Source organism: Lithobates pipiens, unplaced genomic scaffold (assembly GCF_037356315.1).
Source record: "Lithobates pipiens isolate NorthernLeopardFrog02 unplaced genomic scaffold, aLitPip1_a1.2 Scaffold_27, whole genome shotgun sequence".
Taxonomy (NCBI): domain Eukaryota; kingdom Metazoa; phylum Chordata; class Amphibia; order Anura; family Ranidae; genus Lithobates; species Lithobates pipiens.
In genome coordinates, this window is record NW_027507788.1 from 37,799,174 (window position 1) to 37,822,888 (window position 23,715).

At 41.5% G+C, this 23,715-nt stretch overlaps 1 protein-coding gene across 1 annotated transcript in view; it reads right to left on the reverse strand.

The window, feature by feature from the left end:
- NHERF4 (NHERF family PDZ scaffold protein 4) overlaps positions 1-23,715 on the reverse strand; it is a 76,571-nt gene that overhangs the window by 49,122 nt on the left and 3,734 nt on the right. Inside the window, exon 2 of the mRNA XM_077456808.1 lies at positions 2,822-2,849. Within this exon, the coding sequence (XP_077312934.1) occupies positions 2,822-2,849 (28 nt within the window). The remainder of the gene's footprint in view (positions 1-2,821; positions 2,850-23,715) is intronic.

The window sequence follows — 23,715 nt, forward strand, 5'->3', positions numbered from 1 at the left end:
ACTATGGTAACTAAAAATCTCCATAGGCGATGCTTTACCAGGTTAGAGTTACAGAAGAGGTCTTTTGCTAGAATTATTGCTCTCACTCTGACAAATGCGGCGATACCTCACATGTGTAATTTGAACACCGTTTACATATGCGACTGAGACTTACGCATGCGTTTTCTTTGCTGCGCGAGCACGCAGGGGCGCAGGTGCTTTAACATTTTTTATTCAGAATGCCAAAAACTGCGATTCTGAATACTGTCATTTTTTAAATTGGCGCCATTGGCAAGCAAGAAAACTGTAAGTGATGTTGTTACGTCACTTCCGTATTTTTACATAGGCGACTAGATCGAAGCCAATTCCGGCTTCGTTCTGGTTTCAGCCTAGTCAGTGGAAGTGCTGAATCGTGGATCTGATCTCTCGGTGGGATGGGAGACCAGGGAAGAGCAACGGAAGGCGATGGGTGGCGTCCCCTCCAGCTCCTTTAGGATAACAGCCGAGCTGCTTTTAGTCGCATCAGTTGTTATCATTAGAAAGCCAACCACCAGCGCTAAAAAATGGTACTGGGTTGATGCCTGCAGACTGGTACTACCCCCTCCTAGTTCTAGAAAAAGTCTCTATAAACTAGTGTGCAGAGGCCAGAAGATGCTGAACTTAATATTTCTGGCCAATCCCAAGGCAGGAGGCCTGGCAGGGTGGCTGAACCAGCCCACAAATATTGAATTGGGGAGTTGGGTGGAAGATTAATGGTTGAGGTGCTGCTGTGTAGCATGGGAGAGGGCCCCAGAGAAGGGGGGTTCTGCCTTAGGCTAGAGGTTGGAGAAAGAAGGTATAGCTGAAAGAGGGAGCTCCACTGTCCTACAGTCCACTAGGGAAGGGCAGCCTGCATAGACTGGAAAGGAACCAGCCCCGAAGAAGGCCTGAAAGCAGTTTTATCCATAGCTGCAGGACAAGGGCAGTGTGAGTACCTCTACACCCCCAGGGCTTATAAGAGAGAAGTCTGCTAGATGCAAGTTCTTGGCAAGTTTTCAGAAGACAGTTTATTGCTTACCCAATCCCTTGCCATGGGATCAGATACTGTAGCCAGGTGGGCTGGTATTTTTTTCATTAAGGGGACCAAAAGCTCCTACAAGTTGAGACTTTGCTAAAAATCCACTCAAGGGGACACCAAACTCCTAGGAGGGGATTCATTTTCTAAAGACTGTTGTTGTTCCAGAAGGAATACAGTAAATTATCTCTTGTTGCAGTGTGCTGGAGATGGAAGTTGTCCTCATTTTTTTGTTCTTTGAGTCAAGTTGGGCATCCCATAACCCCCTTTACCCTATCCAATTTGAAATCCATAATAAATCCAAAAAACCAAGCCCATGGACTGTTTCTTGTGTCTGGATGCATGTTGCCTGGCCGTGCAGCCTATAGGAGGACCCAAAACTCAATGGCTTCTAAGGGGCATAGTGCTACAATAATAATAGGGCATATGCTCAAAATGAAATGCATATGGGCTTGCTTAAAGGCTAAGTCCACCTTATGTAAAAAAAAATTGAAAAAAATGCACATGATTTTTCAGGTATAAAAAATGTGCATTTTTTTTTACACTGCAGCCTGCAACGCATTGCACCTGTGATCAGTGGATCGCAAGTGCAATTTAAGGCTCCTGCAGACACTCAATACAGCTGTATGCCTGCATCCCCATAAGGACAGACAGTTACTGATGTGCAGGAAGTATCAATGAATTGTAAGAATGCTCACCAACACCCTCACAACTCATTGAGAACTACAAGCCGTCTTCTGCAGTGGAAGATGGTACTTGTATTTCATTCATTCAGAGAACTCTGTGAATTAATGATGCAGTTGTGTGGGCAGAGCCCTCCACAGCTGTGCTGTTTTTAAAATGTGACAGTGGGTGCAGGGAGAGGAACCCCGGAGGGGGAGTGTAGAGGACTGTTCCAAAGTAACATGTCAAATGTTAAAGCTTAAATATGCGTGTACCATACAACATGTTACAAAAGGTTAACTTATCCTTCAGGCTCCATTTACACCTAAGTGTTTTTCAGCGACATCTGCTGCACCGTGGTTTAAGCTTTTTTTTGTGTGTTTTTGTGGTGCGCTTTTTTTTGGAGTGGAACCATTCATTTGATTGGGCCTCCCTCTGCTCCAAAAATGCGCAAAAAAAAAAGCTCATGTACTACATTTTGGCACAGAGCCAGGCGTGTTTGGCACTGAGTTTTTTGCAGCAATTTTGTCACTCGACAATTGCAGCAAAATTGCACCGCACTTGGGGTGGCATTAACAAATAATGGCATTGTAAACGTGTCCTGTGTTTTGCCGCGATACTGCCCACGATCCCAGTACGCTCAGGTGTGAATGGAGCCTAAAATGTTCTGTTTTCTTCCATATTGCTGGGATGAAGTGCATGGATGTGAATTAGCTACATGAAGGATATTTGTAGCGGAAAAACGGTCACTAGAGCACTATGGGTTATCTAAAGAGACAGCAGAGCAGGGCAGGTTGCTTTGCAGCTCCATTTATCAAAGAGACACCCCTGACACTGTCTGATAAGGGATCGGTCTCTACTCTGATCACTAATTTCAGTTCTATAAACAACCAGCTTTTTTCAGAACAGCTAAAATGTGTTAATTATTCATGTGAAAAGGGAACTAAAGTTTCACAGACTGGATAAAATACTGAATAATTTTAACACGCAATATTTGAATCTACACAGCTGAAAAAAGAAGATAATATAAATACTATTCTTTCTGACCGGATTTAAAAAATAAAGTATGCTCAAAGCCACCATACAAAATAATAATAAAAAAAAAATCAAAAGTTGTGTACTCACGTGGGTGATTTCAGATCTTCTTTAATTTCTGTAAGAGAAACGTTTATGAATGAATTACATGGTCTAAAAAAGCTGCAAAAATCACAAGTGCGGCAAAAAACATTCAGGGCCCGGTCACACCTGCGAGTTGGTGATGAGCATTTTACCACAACACATGGCGTCTCACCATTTCACTAAGCTGAGTGAAAATTTGCTTTGCAAAGAGAAAATTTGCTTAGCTTAGTGAAATGGTTGATATTGTGCTGACTTTTATCATCCAATCATGTGCTAGGAAAAACCCTGTTTAAATCTTCCTTGCACGTGACTGGGTATTCTTTGTAATATAAATGTTGTCTTGCACCTCCTTAGTAATTTAGCTAAATTAAAATTCACTTTGCAAAGTCAATGTTCACTGTGCTAAATGAACATGTTCCACTCCTTTGGTACATCAACCCCACCAAAAGAGTGTAATCATTGCTGAATCTGTACATACTTTTAAAAACCACTAGAGGGCAGACAAAGGGAGAATAAACTAACTATGCACTAACAAATAAGGTAAATAAGAGGAGTGCAAATGGTGTACTAAAACCATTAGATGGTAGCAACCTATCAGGAAATAAATATAAGGGACCTCACACAAGGAACAGAAATGATAAATACTGTATAATGATCAACTAATCCGTAAAATACATAGCTGCTAAATTGATAAAACACAAGTGCCCGTTAATTTCTACCAGTTATACAAAAGCTAGCAATTTAAATTATTTTTGTGATGTATAGCAAGTTTAGAACACACAGAAAATATAAAAAAAAGGGTTTTGTTTTATAAAACTCTTTTTTTAGACTAGATGTAAATATACATGGCTAGATTCAATTTTAAGAGAATTTAAATCCCCTAGTCTGTATGAATAAATGCTTCTATAAACTGTTTCAACTTTTCTAAAAGTCTTAGTTTTATATTACTATTTATATTTTGTTTGTGTGGTTGAAAATATACATCTTTTACCAGTTTCAAATTCCTAGCTGATGTATGGGATAGGGAAATCATACAGTTTGTGTTTCCTACCTTTTAGGTTTGTAGCAGAATTTGAACTTACCGAGGTCCTGAATTTTGGAAGCTGTGCCCAAAAAGGTACAGAGAAGATGACTAGTGATCTGATTATTATTGAGGTATTGACCAAGAGGCAGCAGATGAGATGTAGAAAGCAAAAATCTACAGAATGAATAAAGCAGGGAGAGCCTAGCACTACAGGTTCTCAGGTACAGCTTCCTCTCCAGCAAGGTGAGCAGCAGGGTTTCCAAACCCCAACAACTTTTTTTTACTGACAAAACATGGAAAATTTACTGACAGAACACACTTATTACTGACAACTTGAATTACAGAAAATATAACAGATATTTAAACCATATAAAAAATATGTAAACATCAACAAAACTCATAACAAGTGGCTTGTGTGGCTTTACAATTAAAAAGTCTAAAAAGTATGTCAAAATGTGAGCATGCCTAGGATTATGAAAGATCTGGGGCACCCTAGTTACAGCGAAAACTAATTCTGCAGTGCCCATATCGCGTACTTGTGAACAGTGTACCTTAGGCCATGTTCACACCTTTTGTTTTAGTGTCACTTGAAGCAGTCACACAGAAAAGTACATGAGATTCTTTTTGAGCAGCCATTTTGGCCCCAATAGACTTCAGTGGAAACCTATTAAAATCACGTGTATCACATATTTTTGAGAGTTTTTTTTTGTGTGATAGCTAATTTTCCATTGGCTAAAAATAAATAAAAAGCCTGTATAAAAGCTCATAAAAAACACCAGATAACCACAAAAGACACTCAGATCAAGTGTCTGTTCGCTGTGTACACTGTACACATATGCTGCAGCTCTTGTACCCATAAAATACCCCAAATTACTATGCTATGTGACAATCTCACAGACCCACATAAACCTAATCATAATGGATAATTTTACAAAAAAATAGAATTTTTTACTTCCCTGTAAATCCTGTATCCTGAAGTACAGTAAAGGACACAGGCACTTTATTTTTAGACCATGGGTCATATACATTGGGGTACAGGGACCACTCAATGTCTTAACATTTTTAGAATTTTATTTATTTTAACGTATTTTTTGTCAAACTGGGCGGGTTGTGATAGTTTTCAGCTTATTTATATTCCTCTGGATTTACCATTTTTGCCTCCTTAATTGTTTTTGTTAATTTTTTTTAAGTATTTGATGTTTTAGATGTATTTCAATTATTTAATTAATTGTATCCATTATCAATTTAATTTTTATTCGATAAGTGGATATTTCATCTGGCATTTCATTTATTCCTTCTTTTTTTAATATATTCCCTCCTCTATTTGATATGGAGTCATCTGCTTATTGGTGGTTCTTGTAGTCCTACTATTATGACTGTTCTTTATGAGCTGCCATTTCCATCTTCTCCCATTTATTTACACTGCACTCACTGACTTAAAAGCTAGTCCCTTCAGCCATTGGGTGACTTGATAAAGAGAGCTTGGACTCTGAAATGCATAATGGCCACCCATTCCGTGCACTTTGTGCCAGCAGGGGATGTTAAGGGTGGCTGTAGACGCCACAGCTTGCTGTTGATTCCGGCGAGTTCATCTTTAAGGTGTATCAGTTACTATTGAATAGTGGCTGCCGGCTTTCCATCTGCTTACACTTCTTCTCCCTCCACATTTAGGCTGCACGTCTCTTGCTTACATGTATGTGTGCATATGTTTTTTCAATAATGTTACAAAATTTTTACTAATTTTGCTATGGCAATTTTGTTTCTTTAACAAGTGAGTGAAACCTAGGCAGCAGTACAACTGCTAAAAACTACAAGAAGAAGAAGGCCCTATTGTTCTAGAGAAATCATATACCAGGGTGACCCCTAGGATCAAAAGTGGGGGTTGGAGCTTTGCTTGAGCAAGAGCACTCTCTGAATGTCCCAAAGGGATACAGAAGGTCACCATGGTTGACAGGAAAAAAATACCGGGGGCGTGGCCTAACTCCAGACGAAGATGGATGCCTAATCCCTGAGCTCCAGCACTCGGGAGAACAATCTACCTAAATCAGGGCTAATTCAAAGTCATCCACGCCAGGGATCAGCGGATCAGAGCTCCCCATCGCCTCAGGCACTGATGGAGCATCAGCAGCAGCCACCAGTTAGCATCCCGGCGATGTTTCGCACGTCGCACGGAGAAGGCCTCAAAGCCGCGGCCTCGCCTAAGACGTCCATGCCGCCCGGTGGCTCCACGACCATCGCGGACACCGCGAATGGAGCGAACGGACCACAGAGGCAAGAATCTCTCCAGCCCCAACCGTTCAGCCTAGCAGACCTTCAGGCCAACCTTCAAGCTATGTCTATGGACATAAAAGCCTCCTTTTCCGCTGCCATCAATGAAATAAGAGCTGACATACAAGGCATAGCAGCAAGAACTGGAGCAATGGAGCAAGCCTCAGCCCATCAGGCAGAAGCAATAAGGCAGGTACAAAAAAACGCTGACATACATCTAAATCACATTATAGATATGCACCGCCGCATTGAAGATTTGGACAATAGGGGGAGGAGACACAATATTAGAATCAGAGGTGTCCCAGAAATGACTGATCAAAACCCAGTAGAGCAGACTGCTGCTGCACTATTTAATGACATCCTGGACAGACCCCCTGACTCCCCTATTGAATTTGAAAGGATCCACAGAGCTATGCGGCCCAGAGGTAGAGATGATGATCCACCTAGAGACATAATTTGCTGCCTGGTCAATTTCCCTCTGAAGGAAGCGATTCTTAAAAAAGCGAGAGAAAAAGGCAGAATCATCTTTAATGGAAATGAAATCAAACTGTACCAAGACCTATCAAATATCACGCTACAGCAACGCAAAGCCTTACGCCCGATCACAGAACAGCTGCGCACCAGAGGCATTCCATACAGGTGGAAATTCCCCTTTTGCCTATCTGCCACGTGGAGAGGCCACACAGCGCTATTGCGCACACCAGAAGACCTACAGTCATTTGCCGAAGCTCTGGATCTCCCCAGAATTGAAGTACCGGACTGGTATAGCTCCTTCACACCGAGCGAATCGTGGATAGCGATTTCCAACAACCTCACTCCAAGAACCCAAAGAAATAGAGACCGTCGCCGCAGATCACCGTCTCCGCACTACAACAGAAGAAATGCTCTCCAAAGAAGTCCTGGAATCTCCCCACCCAGACGCAGAGACCGCATAGATCACCGAGATCACCGAGAACAAATGGACACTTGATCTCATACCTTCCACGATAAGTCAAACCTCTAGAAGTTCTCATAAAATGTGACTTTACCTACTCTGCGCTTCTAATACCCTTTTCTGTTTTCTCTATTCCTCCGCTCTGTTCTCACCTTTTCTTCTCATCACCTTTTTCCCCTTTGTATTCTGTCTCATAACTCCCTCCCTCCTGCAAAGAAGGACATTTCAAGGAAAACTTGGTAAGAGACTTTGTGAGAGGAATGAAGGGCAGGAGAGGGGTCGCGAAAGAGTAAGAGGGATACATTTCTTCTATGCCTACCTGCTTTGATCCATACAGACCTGATTTATGAATAGATAATCTCACAAAGTTAGCCTATTAGCACCCCTCTCCCCCCCCAGTGCTGACATTTTGAGTCACTACAGTTATGAGCATCTCCTGTACTGTAACATAGTCCCTAAACATCCCTGATCAACCAAGTTGTAGATTACTTAATCATTCTTTAGAGATATGGTGCAATACCAAGGGAGGAGGGGGGGGAGGGGAGAATAGAGTGGGGAAGAGTAAAAAGTTAGAAATTTAAAATTCTTCAAGTTACTTCGATGCTTTAACAGATTGTATTTATGGTCAAAGCGACAACAAGACTATTTGGGGTCAAGGTCACAAAATGCCATTTTTCTTGCATTCTAAAGTTAACATACTTATTGATCAGAACACAGCCTACTAGTTAGGTCTTTACATAATATAGAATGTTCGTATGTGTGTGTTCTCAATACCGTAGATATGTTTATCTCGATAATAGAAATGAGTATAAGATGATCAAGATACATGCATTGTTGATGCGGGTTAAAATTGTTTAAAGTTCAGAATTCTTATAGAGTTGTTATTTATGGCGATAAGACTGAGGGAGATCTCCCCCTCGGAAGGTCGACGGTATATATTTTAGTCGTCTGATTGCAACCAAACTTTCACCCTCCTATATTCCGCTAGGAGAGACACATTGTTGATATACTATTCTTAGTATAAGGTACACCTGTCACAAACCTCTCATAGGTTAGACAAAATGGCTTTCACCAAAGGCTAATCAACCGCTCCACTAGATTTTTGTAGACACTTGAAATACTTTATTGTCTCTTTCAAGCTTTATGTCTTGGTACACCCTCACTGTTTCTGCCCTGTCGTGGCTCTTCATTTATACATTAAGGGCTAAAATACAATAACCCACCCATAAAACTTCCTAATGGATAATAGGTCTAATACCAACCCCTACCCTGGCCCAATCTATCAAGAAAACGCCCTAATCGAATTAAGCATCATCTCAATTGACTTCTCCCGAGTGCAGGAAGTTATTCCATAGCAAGAGGAGAAAAAAGAAAAAAGAAAGGAAGAAAACTAACAAGAGAGAAGAGGGAAAACTTCTTTCTTTTTAGTATACCGCTAATCATTTAGCAATCACAAGCATCCATTGAGCCCTGAGTAGTCCCCGTTCTCACACAAAGAGCAACCACCTTTGCTCTTTGAACAAACCGGATCCCTAATAGGGTAGACTAGCAGGTCTATCTCTACCCCTGGTCTAACCCCCTTTACACATCCCTCCCCCCCACCCCTATCACCCTCTACCCCCCCCCTCCCCTGTTTTTATTTATTATTTTTTTTTTTTTTTTTTAAATACCCATTCACCTAGAAGTATACAGCCAAACTCTAAGATGACTAACTGTAAACAGAATACCACTCCACTAATGATCAAACTTCTCTCAATTAATGCCAAAGGACTTAACTTACCTGAAAAAAGGACCAAACTTCTCAACGAATTCCACAAACACAAAGCAAATATCATATGTATCCAAGAAACACATTTCAAATCCGAAAAATTCCTGAAACTACAAGACAAAAGATTCCCATATGCCTACCATGCCACAAACCCCGAAGGGAAAACAAAAGGGGTCTCAATTTTGATCTCCAAACAGACATCATTCCAACTCCAAGACTCTATGACTGATCCTGGAGGCAGATTTATATTTTTAAAAGGTAAACTTTGCCATCACCCCATCACTATTGCAAATATATATGCTCCAAACTCTAAACAGGTAGCCTTTTTCCGTAAAATCAAAGACCTACTAACGACATTCGCGTCTGGTATTCTCATCCTAGGGGGAGACTTTAATATCCCGCTAAACCCCGCAATAGACACCTCGAGTGGAGCGTCGAGCCTTCCATATAGAGCATTAAAACAAATTAAAATTCAGCTACAAAACCTTATGCTACACGACTCCTGGAGAACTCTCAATCCCCAAGCCAAGGACTTCACATTCTTTTCCAGCGTTCATCAAAAATATTCAAGAATAGATTACTTCTTTATGACACAATCAGACCTATCCCTCTTGACTAACAGTACTATCGAACCAATGACCATTTCAGACCATCACCCAATCACTATGACTCTAACCTTCCCAGAGAAAAACACTAGCACAAAAACATGGAGACTGAACACTTCCATATTGAAAGATCCCAAAGATATTTCAGAGTTTAATGAAACACTAAAAGATTACTTCGCACGTAATGATAACGGAGAAACCTCATCAATCACACAGTGGGAGGCACACAAATGTGTTATCAGAGGAGAATTTATAAAAAAACTAGCCAAAATAAAGAAAGAAAAACAATCCAAAATAAATTCATTGATAGCGCTTATCCATAATCTTGAAACAACACATAAAAGAACTATTGCAGTCTCAACATTTGAGGAGCTTACAAACGCGAGGAAACTACTCGCAGATGAACTAAATATCAAAACCAAAAGGCAATATATCTTAAGACACAAGATATACTATGAGCAAGGAAACAAGAGTGGGAGACTGCTCGCTAAAGCAGTACAAAACAAAAAAGTCCCAGCAACAATCCACCAAATAATGGACAAACAAGGCAAATTACAATCCTCAAATGTGGAGATTGCAAAACAATTCGAATTATATTATCAGTCTCTTTATAATATCCCTTCCAACCCCAAGAGTCCGCTAAATTCAGACCTAAGAGCCAACCTTATCCAAGAATTTCTAAGTAAATATAGCCCACCCCGAATCTCAGAAGCTACTGCCCAGAAACTTGAAGAACCGATCTCTGGCACGGAGTTAGACAAAGCTATAAAAGAGATGAAAATAGGGAAAGCCCCAGGCCCTGATGGATTACCCCTACAATATTACAAGACTTTCATCGAAATACTAAAACCTCAATTTCTGAAATCTTTTCAATCTCTACACTCCGAGAAACACCCCCCCAAACAACTACTAGAAGCCCATATAACTGTAATACCCAAGGAGGGCAAGGACATCACCCAGGTCACAAACTATAGGCCGATTTCCTTAATTAACGTCGATGTAAAACTTTATGCGAAAATTTTAGCAAACAGAATACTACCTTTACTAACATCCCTAATTACCCTAGACCAAGTGGGCTTTATTCCTGGCAGAGAGGGAAGAGATAACATGACCAAAGCCTTAAACATTAGTCACTGGTTAACTTCAAAACAAAAACAAGGATTCTTTCTCTCCCTCGATGCAGAGAAGGCGTTCGATAGGGTGGCATGGGATTTCATAGACGCAGTATTGAACAATATAGGAATACTACCCCAAATGCGATCTTACATCAATGTATTATATTCCAATCCGACTGCACGAGTTCGTGTAAACAACCACCTATCGAACGCCTTCAATCTACGAAATGGCACCCGACAAGGATGCCCACTCTCCCCACTCCTATTTGTCCTCACTCTAGAACCACTATTAAATAGAATCAGAGCAAATAATGACATTAAGGGAATAGAAATCCAAAATAACACCTACAAAGTTGCAGCATTCGCTGATGATATGCTACTCTTCCTATCGGAACCTCACACATCCTTGCCTAACCTCCTCAAAGACCTGGAACATTTCCATCTTCTCTCCAATCTAAAAATCAACCACTCCAAATCTAACGCTCTTAATATCACCCTGCAGCCAAGTTCTGTAGAACTCTGTAAGAAAAACCACCCATTTATCTGGGCTGAAAAGAGCATCACATATTTGGGCATCGAAATCCCCTCAGATTTAAAAAAACTATACCAATTAAACTATATACCCATTCTAAAAGAAACACGAGATGATTTGAGAAGATGGAACGCCCTAAACATCTCGTGGTTTGGCAGGGCCTCGCTAATAAAAATGACAATCTTACCCAGATACCTATACGTCATGCAAACTATCCCCATCAGAGTGCCACTATCCTTTTTTACAGCCTTTCATAAAGCGTGCTCCATGTTTATATGGAGGGGCAAAACCCCCAGAATAAAGTTTGCCAGACTAAACCTCCCTAAACACAAGGGTGGTATAGCTCTCCCTGATCTTAGGAAATACCACCAAGCAACACTCCTATCCCGTATAGTAGACTGGAATATTCATCAAGCTGTTAAGGACTGGGTGACGCTAGAACAATCTCAGTTCACCTCCCCAATTAAGTCGCTTCCGTGGATCCACCCTAAACACCACCCTAATCACATCAAAACGCACCCCCTAGTTGGACCCACGTTAGAAATTTTTCACAACACATTCAAATCCAAAATTCCCACCCCTTGGTATAGCCCTCTCACACCTCTGAGAAATAACCCTGACTTCCCACCAGGACTAGACAGAAACTTTCTTTCACTCAATTGGCCACATAAAGAAATCCTCGCCAAACATTTCTTCAAAAATGGGAAAATACTCTCTAGAGAAGACCTCCATGACACTATAACACCCTTCCAAATACCCCGTTGGAACTATATTCAAATTAGACACTTCTTGACCAACAGACAGACAACGCATCTTTGGACGAAACCCCTAACGACTGTTGAAGACCTTTGTATGAAGAAAGAACCACATAGACATATTATATCAATCATTTATAACTCACTATTTGAAGGGGCACCCGATTTGTCCATCAAAACATGTGCACATTGGGAAAGAGACCTTGATATCTCAATATCCGAAAAACAATGGGAAAAATTATATATTTACGCACACAAAGGGTCTCTAAATGTAGCTACCCAGGAATGTAGCTATAAAATCTTGTCCAGATGGTATAGGACCCCCTCTATCATACACAAGTTCTCCCCCACATCCTCAGAAAAATGCTGGAGATGCAAACGAGAAGAGGGCTCGATGCTCCATGTGTGGTGGTCCTGCCTCTTAATCCAGACCTTCTGGATGGAGGTTCACGAAACAATCAACAAAATCTCCTCAGAACACTTGATCTTTAACGCGGCACAATACCTCCTTCACTTGAATGACATCCCCAAGAAAATGTATCTGAAATCACTGCCAATGTTTATGGTCAACGCGGCACGTCATTGTATCCCCGTCCACTGAGAATCAACAACATAGAGCAGATTGAAGAACTTATAAGTGTATCTCAGGAAAAAATTACTAAATTCTTTGCAACCTGGCATGAATGGATAGAATATAAAAGCACTCAGGAATATAAATAAATTGTAAACCATTAGATAATTGCTTCTATATGAGATAAACTCAGACAGAACTGAAATACATTTTGTAATTATAAGTACTTTTCTTACTGTACTGTTTCCCCCCCATTCTTTTTTTTTTTTTCTTCCCATTCTCTCCCTACACCCCTCACCCTTCTCCCCCCCCCCCCACCCCTATACCTCCCCCCCCTACTCTGGGTACAGTTAGCCAAATTACCATTTTTCCTTCAGTATTATGATGGAATATTATTCTGATTTGTTCATATATATATATTGCACTATCTACATGAATATTTTTTTTATTTCTCTAATTTCCTTTATAACTGTACTCTACTATTATCACATGTACAATATGCGACAGTATATGTTTGTCTACTATGTTGTATTTTATGCTCTGGTTCACTCAATAAAATTTGTGAAACAAAAAAAAAAAAAATACCATACCAGATAAAAACCCACAGGAAACCTAGGGCTAAGGGTTTGGTAAATCCAAACCAAGGAATTTGAGTCTTTTATAATCTCATTAAGTCGAGTGTCAACTCCCCTGTTAGGTTTGTACAGTTGGGGGGAGATATGCAGTCTCTCTACAAAAAAGAGTTTAGAATGCTTTTTTTGTGAGCATCAGTGAATTAAAGATGCAGGAGGATCTCAGACAGAAGTTATATAGAGTAGTTATACAGATGAGGGTGCATTGTAGGAAAACTAGGCATGTGCTGGGGCACCTATGTAGACCGCATATGATGTAGAAAGAAATGCCTAAAGGGGGAATTTGACAAAATACAGGGACAGTGTGACCTTTACTAAGCCCGTGAGGAAACTCCAATGGAGTTTAAGTCACGACAGAGAGTTTCCTGCGTCACAGACGACGTACTACGCCACATTCGCGAATGCGCAGTTGACCAGCTGAAGCTAGCAGGAACTACTTTGGCTGAGGAAATAGGACGGTGGTCTAGATGAGTCTACAGAGTGATAGCCTGACGGCGGCTGTTCACCACAGCTCCACGGACCCCGCATAGAAATAGGACATACCGCATGATACCATACAATCTTTGCTTATTCAAACCAACCCCCTGGAGTTGCTTGTGTATGCCCAAAGTGTGATACCACTGCCTCAAAACGGGTGAGTGGACCATTGGTCCTAACAAAACTTCCTTTGACCTTTATTTTCCCCAGCCTGCAATAGTCTACTCTGCACTGTAGTGACTATCTATGTATTGCTATGCAATAGTGGGATCCCCTGTGAACATATCCATTTCCATATCCATGGATTGTATTTCATTGTGGATATATGCCAACCTTTACACTTGACTTAACACCAGCTTTCAACTAGTCCATATTGGCAATAATTATACCATCTCGGGGGAATACCACCAAGTGTCAACAAATCACTTCTTATCCAATTATCTCCCATTAAGGGGGGTCCCTTAACCATTTCAGTGACAGGATAGATATAATTCTGTATGGTGTTTTGTCACCAGGACTTGTAACTGAATCCAACAATAGGATCTGCACTTTAATTCATAATTAATTTGGATAATTGGTGTGTGTATGTGTGCTGTCAGAGTGACGCAGCTCCTCTTAATGGACAACGTTGTCTTAATTTTATTATAATTCTGGTGTTGGTGATGGGTACCCAGTGTTAGCTTCTTTTTGCATTTTTTTATAATAAAATTATATCCTCTATAAAGCAGCTGGGTCCACTCGTGACTCCTTTCTCAGAGGGTTCTTTCCCCTCTTTACTATTTGGTTACACTGGTAGAAAAATTGGCATTCATGTTTCCCAAGCCGCAGCGTACTGCCAAGTTGTCTCCAGTGGTAATAAGATGAAGGAGATAGGGATGATGATGATGATGATGATGATGAGGTCACTGATGCAACTTGGGTGCCAAATGGAGCCGAGGAGGAAACTGAAGGTGAGGCAGCACAACCCCAAAGAGGCCGACATCAAGAAAGGGTAGAGAGCAGCCATCCTATTCCATCACATTCTGCAGCTGCTATCTCCCGGGCCCACTCCCCAAAGCTCAGCTGTGTGGGCCTTTTTCAGCAGATCGCACTGTTGCTATCTGCAAACTGTGTCTCAGGCACATCAAACGTAGAAAAAACACCAATCATATGCATACTTCATCAAGAGCACCTCTATACGGTTAGGGTGGGAAGGTGCCCCCGAAACTCAAAGAGTAACTTTTCTGCACCTGTTTGACAGGTGCATATCATTGCAATTTTTTACAGCAAAGCCAATTTTTGCTTTCATCAAGATTACTTCTATAGGATTACGGTGGGAAGGTGCCACCAACACTCAAAGACCAATTTTTATGCACCTGTTACTTTTATACAAAGTCAAAGTGACACCAGAACGTATCCAAAAAATCTCCAATCTTCTTCCCAGTGCACTACATTGTGGTCTCATCATACACACTGGCTCCCCAGCTGTTGCTGAGAAAAATAAAGGCAGCTTGCAGGAAAAATGTATTTTTTTTGGGCTTTATAAATGCAATCATTGCTGCGGCAGATTCTAGAAATGGTACAGATCTGCCACTAGATTAAGGGGACCCCCAGGCACTAGATTGGAAGGAATTTTTCATTTTTAGGCTTTCACGTAAAAATGAAATTTTTTACAAACTTTTTCTTTAATTGATACATGTCCCCCAGGGCAGGACCCCGGACCCCCATAACCATTGTATGCCCAATTACTTGCATATAAGCCTTCAAATTGGGCACTTTTGATTTTTGACGTTCAGGTCCCATTGACTTTAATGGGGTTCATTATTCGAGTCCGATCTTTCGTAGTGTTCGGAAGTTCTGGTCCGAACCGAACAGGGGTCTGTTTGGCCCATCCCTACTCCTCATAAAACTTTAAAAAGGGGCTAAAGATTTTTTTTATGTATGGAGAGGTGTGATTGTAAAGTCATACAGTAGACCTAGATTCAGGAGCCTATTAGAACCAGGTCTCAGAGACATCCTTGCAAGCTGTATATGTCAGTCGCAACCAGGTGTCTAATAAAGGGAACCATAGACTGCTATAACTATTACAAAAAACAGAGAAGAATATCCTGATTTTGAAGAAGGTGGGGGTACAAGTCCCTTTCGATGCCTTTACAAAAACTTTAAAACATCTCTAATGTGAAAGATATATTATTAGATCTAAAAAAAAAACACCAGGCAAAGGCCTATGTGATGTGGAAAACATAACGTAGTGGCAGGATCGCGGATGACCAGGCTGAAGACAAATGAATGTAGTAAATTTTATATAATTTTATGGATATATGGATAATAATGGGACATGCATGCCTAACAAGTAGGAGTCCCCCTATGATCTATTTGAAGGGCCTTGTAAATCTTGAAAAGGAAAGGCAATGAACATGCTGTGTGACTTTGCAGCTGTAAAAGGGTGCAGGAAATCAGGCTTCTCTTGTAAGGCAGCAAGTATATAAAAAAAAAGTTAGCAGAAGAAAATAAAGAGAAGACAGCAAGGGAGACTCATTGTGTACCTCTCAGAAAGATACGTTGAAATACAAAAACCTCAACATTACGGAAGCAAGGCATGTCAATAGATGTATGATAGATAACCTCCAAGGATGAAGTAGAACCTTTGTATTTGCCAAGAACAAATGAGCCTGCTATATAGCTGGTATAGCCACCACGATATATTCCTAAAGAGGGGGTTACCAAAGAAGAGCTCCCCCTCAAAGGGGATGATGCTGCAAAGAGACCTTTTCTGAGCAGGATCAACAGACTATGCTATATAAGGCATACAATTCTGTGCATGTACACAGAAAGCAAGGACACTCTGGAGATTTGATGAATCACGTTCTCTGTAGTGTGTATACAGAATAGTAGAGGTGATGGCAAGAGTTGTAATTTTGCAGAAGGAAAGAAAATGTTTATATCCTAAGTAAGTTCATTATTGAATTCTCCATTCCAGTTTGCCATAGGCTACTGATAAAAAGACAATAGCCATCTGCAAACTGCAAGGGATATCTTTGAAAGATTCTCCAAATGTATCTACTGGACCTTGAAAGACAAGAACACCTTCAATAGGAAAAGTGGAATGATCATTGTGTGAGAATAGCGAGATCAATGGAGGGAACAGTCCATTTCTTTTTAAATTCAGTTAAGTCAATCATAATATAAAACCAATTCTGGCTGATCAAGAGTAAGAAAGGATTTCTAAGAGGCCAAGCAGAACAAGGTGTATCTTTTCAGAGACCAGTATGCACTGCCTTGCTTTTTGCCAATGTCAAAGCATCCACCATAGCCAGCATGTGACAAGAAAGTGAAGGAGTAACTTCTGTATATCAGCCATAGTGGCAGAAAATTTTGCTTTAGTGAGACAAGTGGTGTGTGTCTGATGAGGAGCTAAATTCAGTTGTATGGGTTGGTGTTGGTGTAGGACAGGGATCCTCAAACTACGGCCCTCCAGCTGTTGCGAAACTACACATCCCATAAGGCATTGTAAAACTCTGACATTCACAGCCATGACTAGGCATTATGGGAATTGTAGTTCCTGAACAACTGGAGGGCCATAGTTTGAAGACCCATGGTGTAGGATGTTGCTCTGGAACAAGGGAATTACTATTAGGCTGGGTTCACACTATTGTGAATTGGATGTGGGTTTTCCCTGCATCCAATTCACATAGCAGGAGATTGTGACCGACTCTCTAAGGAGCCGGTTCACACATCTCTGGAGTGGCTCCGGTGCGAATTGTACAGGAGTCCTGTGCGTCTTTTGGTCTGTTTCAGATCCAAATTCAGCCTAAAATTCGAGCTGAATTCAGACCTGAAGCAGTAAATGGAGATGCGCCGGACTCCTGCTGTGAGCCGCTGCGTTCTCCAGTGTGAACCCAGCCTTAACCTGAGAGGTACCTGGAGTTTCCTCAGGGGCCTGTGCAGAATTTTTGCTATGTGACCCATGTGCTCTATTCTCCCAAGCACCTGTAAAACGCCTTTGCTAAGTGAGGATCTTCCCCTGTGGGGTACTCACGGAATGGATGTGGACTGAGCGGTTCAGCATTATGTTCTGTATAAAATAATTGCAATAAACTCAGGTTAACCCAGTACCTATGGCTGTTTCTCCAGTGTATTAGGCAAGAGGTAAGATAGCAAAGCATTCAGCTTGCATATTCAGTGGAAAATGACAGCTGGACGTAAGCCGTTAGGAATCTTATACAGTGCCTTGAAAAAGTATTTATACCCCTTGAAATTTTCCAAGTTTTGACATGTTACAACCAAAAACGTAAATATATTTTATTGGGATTTAATGTGATAGACCAACACAAAGTGGCACCTAATTGTGAATTGGAAGGAAAATGATAAATGGTTTTCAACATTTTTTACAAAAAAATATCTGAAAAGTGGGGTGTACATTTGTATTTGGCCCCCCTGAATCAATACTTTGTAGAACCACCTTTCGCTGCAATTACAGCTGCAAGTCTTTTTGGGGATGTCTCTACCAGCTTTGCACATCTAGAGAGTGAAATGTTTGCCCATTCTTCTTTGCAAAATAGCTCAAGCTTTGTAAGATTGGATGGAGAGTGCCTGTGAACAGCAATTTTCAAGTCTTGCCACAGATTCTTAATTGGATTTAGGTCTGGACTTTGACTGGGCCATTCTAACACTAGAATATGCTTTGATATAAACCATTCCATTGTAGCTCTGGCTGTATGTTTAGGGTCGTTGTCCTGCTGGAAGGAGAACCTCTGCCCCAGTCTCAAGTCTTTTGCAGACTCTAATGCCGCGTACACACAATTGGAATTCTCGTTGGAAAAAGCTCTGATGGTTTTCCCATCTGAATTCCGACGGAATTTCACTCAAACTGTCTTGCCTACACACGGTCACACCAAATTGCGACAGTCAATAACACGGCGACATAAAACACATTCAACACCACTATAAAAGGGAAGTTTAATGCTTCTGAGCATGCATCAGAATTTTGAGTGTTGTAATTGCATGCACGCGATCGAAAAATCCGATAGAAAGGTTTTCCTTCGGAAAAATTAAGAACAGGCTCTCAATCTAAAGACCGCCGGAAATGCCGACAGAAAAAGACCGATGGGCATACACACGGTCAGAAAATCCGATGAAAAGCTCCCATCGGACTGTTTCCATTTTCCAAATTCCGGCCGTGTGTACGTGGCATTACAGGTTTTCTTCTAATATTGCCCTATAGTTGGCTCTATCCATCTTGCCTTCAACTCTGACCAGCTACCCTGTCCCTGCTGAAGAAAAGCATTCCAACATGATGCTTCCACCACCATGATTCACATCTGACCACAGCACCTTCAATTTTGGTCTCATCTGACCACAGCACCTTCAATTTTGGTCTCATCTGACCACAGCACCTTCTTCTACATGTTTGCTGTGTCGCCCTACATGGCTTCTCGCAAACTGTAAACGGGACTTCTTACGGCTCTTTCAACAATGGTTTTCTTCTTGTCTCTCTTCCATAAAGGCCAGATTTGTGGAGAGCACGACTAATAGTTGTCCTGTGGACAGATTCTCCCGCCTGCTCTGTGGATCTCTGCAGCTATTCCAGAGTTTCCATAGGCCTCTTGGCTGCTTCTCTGATTAATGCTCTCCTTGCCCCGTCTGTCAGTTTAGGTGGACGGCCATGTCTTGGTAGGTTTACAGTTGTGCTATACTCTTTCCATTTTCAGATGATGAATTGAACAGTGCTCCGTGAGATGTTCAAAGCTTGGGATTTTTTTTTTTTATAACCTAACCCTGCTTTAAACTTCTCCACAACTTTATTCCTGACCTGTCTGATGTGTTCCTTGGCTTTCATGATGCTGTTTGCTCACTACGATTCTCTAACAAACCTCTGAGGGCTTCACAGAACAGCTGTATTTATACTGAGATTAAATTACACACAGCTGGACTCTATTTACTAATTAGGTAACTTCTGAAGGCAATTGGTTCCACTAGATTTTAGTAAGGGGTATCAGAGATTAGGGGGCTGAATACAAATGCACGCCAGACTTTTCAGATTTTCTTTTTAAAACTTTGGAGACAGTCTAGGTGGTGCCAATCGAACACTAGTCTGATTTACATGCAAAAAAATCTGACAGATCATAATAATGTAGTGCTTACTCCCATAGGAGCTGCTGGATGTTTGGGTCTTTCCCCCACACAGCCAGACAACAGGAATTTTCACACTTTTTCAAGGGCTCAATAATCAGTACAGGGGTTTTGGGTTTTGTTTATTCATGTGGATAAACTTGGATAATTTTTGATGACTTGCTAATGTCTCTGGCTGCTAAGAACAGACTTCAAACGGTGCTGCCCCCCCGTGGGAATGCTGATGCAGCTAGAATAACATCAGAAAAAGGTTTCAACTAAAGATGCAGGTGCTGCTACTTTCAGGATTGCCACAGCACCCGGCTACTACTGTTCCAAGCTAGAGATGTGGGGGGTGCTTCTAGCTGCTTTGCGCTGACTCTAAGCTGCCTTCTGGTCCTAGACATGTAAAGTATTGCAGCCTTACTGTCTTCTCTGTACAGGCTTGGAGTAAATTTAAATGGAAGTCCCTTTTAGTAGTTCCTGGAATCCAAGAGGCTGCTGTATGGGCACACTGCTATACAGGCCAGGTCTTGCTTTCGTGTTGACTTCAGCTAAGCCTAGCTGAGGCTGGTAAAAGGTGTGGGGCTTTCAGCTAGTCCTTCTCTCTTCCCTTTGCTCTCTCTTTCTTCTGCCCCACAGCACAGGGGTCCCCTCCAGATGACTGAACTCTGCTCCCCTGACTGCCAGGCTACTGCCTATTTAAGTCAAGGCTCCCCACCGACTGAGCCTTTACTCCTTAGGAAGTGGTGAGAACTCCATAAAATATTCAGGCTGCATCCTCTGTTCCTCCACCTTCTAAGTTCTAAATGTCCAGTGAGTTCTAGAAGCCGTGGGGGGGGGGGGGGGGGGGGTAACAGAGCCACAGCCTTGAAGCAATATACAGTCTAAAAACAAATTAACCCCTTCTCCTCTGCCTATAGAGGTGTACCTACATTTAGTAACACAGCAGGTACTACACGGGGCTGCTGTTAGAAATCACAGTGCCCCATACACCATACCTGACAAGGCCCCCCCCCCTTTTTTTAAACTCCCCTGTTGGGGGGTCTTTGGTAAAATAGCAGGTGTCTAAGCAGACTCCTGATATCTCACATTTCTCTGCAGCCTCAGCTGCAATGAACAGTGAATGAATGGAAAGTGCTCTGAGGTTTCCTGTTCATTGACAAACCGAAGCATAGTAAACACAATTTACTATGCATCAGTGATGAATGAGCACAGTGAGTGATGGGTACAAATCATATTCATTCAGGAAAGGAAGAGGCTGGTAAATAAGACATATTTCCGCTCCCCATCCTGAAACATCCCTGTGTTCCCCTTTAGAAGCTGCTGGTGGGGGAGTAGGCAAGCCAGCAGCACTGCTGGGAAGGATGGGGGGCGGAAAAGCAGGAGAGTGGGGGCGCAGATACCAAACACACCCCACACAAACAAACATAATGTGCCTTTTGTAAGTAGTGGGGTGGTGTTTGGTTGGTTTCCCCTCCCCTTTTCCTTTTTTCCCCATCTCCTCCTTTGCACCATATTTCACCTGGACAGGATAGATTTCTATTAAGCGTGTTCTGTTTATTCAATGTAAAAATATATACCTATGCATACATTTCTTAACTGTATATTTCTCATTTTCTAGTATTGAAGTAGGGATCTTATATTGGTTAACTGTCATAAGTGAACATAATGGGGTTGATTTACTAAAGGCAAATCCACTTTGCACTACAAGTGCAGTCGCTTTAGCCCCTGTACACACGGTCGGAAATTCCGACGGAAAAGGTCTGATCGGTCCATGTTGTCGGATGTGTGTGGGCTACATCTGACTTTTTCCGTCGGAATGTCCGACCAACAAAGTTTGAGAGCTGGATATAAAATTTTCCGACAACATGATCCGATCGGACTTTGTCCAATCGTTTGTAGAGAATTCCGATCGGACAAAGTGCCACGCATGCTCAGATCAAATTACGAGACCAAAGCTATTGGCTACTAGCCTCAATGTAGTCCCGATGCAACAAACAAACGTCATGTTCTGAACGATCGGATTTTCCGACAACTTTGTCCGACCGTGTGTATGCAACACCAGTTTTTGGAAAAAATCTGATGGATTTTGTTGTCGGAATGTCCGAGCGTGTGTACAAGGGATTAGATCTGAGGGGAAGATCTGAAATGAGGAGAAGCTCTGCTGATTTTATCATCCAATCACGTGCAAGCTAAAATGCCATTTTTTATTTTCCTTGCATGTCCCCCTCGGATCTGCAGTGACTGCACTTCCAAGTGCACTTCCAGTGCGAATAGGATTTGCCTTTAGTAAATAAACCCCTCTGTTCTGAAAAAGCGCGTCAATCAAATTAGTACACGTGACGGTATTTTCTATTTGTCATAGAGTATTTGAGTATATACACTTGCGTATGTTTTTAATGTTATACTGATTTTGTACAATAAAGTATATTAGATCTTTTCATATGATGGTTTGATGTATCTTGTTATGAAATGCAAATCCTTTATTTTTTTCAAAAGAAAAACACAGAAAAAGAAAACAACAGTCTTTCAAATGCATTATCCAATCATGATTTTCATCCAGTCACATTTTAATACTGTACATCTACTCTACTTAATCATATTCTGTCACTGATCAGTAATTTAACCTGTTAATCTTATTTGGAAAACATCCGTTTTTATTTCCTTCTGGTTTCTGCTAACTCCCCTATTATAACTCCAAGGACCTCACCAGCATTTATTCCAATGCTTCTATAGGCGGTGTAGATTTTCTTTTTCTAATTAACTCTGTTCATCCAAGAAGTAAAGGGTATAGGAAACAACTCTAATGCTTGCTGATTGGACGTTCAGACACCCAGCGCTGTCACTTATTGCTGGAAGAGAGTTCTCACCCCTATGTAAGCTCCAAGTTGCACCTTGAAGTTTGCACAGAACTCTTATGCCCCGTACACACGAGAGGGATTAAGTCTGACAAACCTCCGACGGAGTTCCGCTGGAGTTCCGACGGAGTTCTGGCGGATTTTTCGACCGAACGGACTTGGCCACACACCATCACACCAAACTCCGACGGAGTCGAACGTGATGACGTACGATGGGATTCGACGTAGGAAGTTCATAGACAGTAGCCAATAGCTGCCCTAGCGTCGGTTTTAGTCCGTCGGAGTAGCACACACACGAGCGAACTTTTCGAAGGGGACCGGGTCCGGCGGAGTTCCGTCGGGAAAATTTAAAGCATGCTTCATTTCTAAAGTCCGTCAGACTTTAGCGAAGCTAAAGTCCGTTGCAGCCCACACACGATCGGATAGTCTGACGGACTCGGTCCGTCGGAGTTTGGATGTCGAAAAGTCCGCTCGTGTGTACGGGGCATTATAATTGAATGGAACAGTGTAATCTGGACTTGTTTTCGAATAATGAACACTTGGCGATGAGAGCAAATGAGAACGCCATCATGACCAAATTTTGATCGATAAATCGTTCAATATCACATACGCCCAGTGCAAACAGTTCCCTTTTTTAACGGACCTGAAACACATTAATCTTTCAATCTATCGTTCGCTTGGCCGAATTTTCCAACCGGTTCCTTTGATTTTTTTGGCTCTGAAAAGTTAAAACTGATTTTCTATTTGTGCCCATTAACTGGACAAAAAAAAAAAATGAACAAACGGTCCAAATGACAGATTTTCAAATGACTTTTCAGCTATGGCCAGCATAAGCAAAAGCAGCTGGAAAGGTGGTGTTACCTTACTTGCGATGACTACTTTAGCTCTGGAAGATTTAACCCTCTTCATGAACAGGCCATTTTTTGCGATACAGCACTGCGTTACTTTAACTGACAATTGCGTGGTCGTGTGACACTGTACCCAAATAAAATGTATGTCCTTTTTTCCCCACAAATAGAGCTTTCTTTTGGTGATCAGTGTATGGTGAGTTACTTTTGCGCTATCACTGTATGTAGAATAAAGTAAAAGGTGACAGCACCTTGTAGCTTATCTGTAGTGATTGTGGTAAAAATGCATCCAAAGTGAATAGTGCTGCGCTGCCAAATTGATTGTGCTCTGTGTGTGTCCTGCAAGGTCGACAAAGTAAATAAAGCCTGTGCAACTTAAAATAAAAGCAAATTCTGGTGTATCCTGCAAAGCCAACAAAA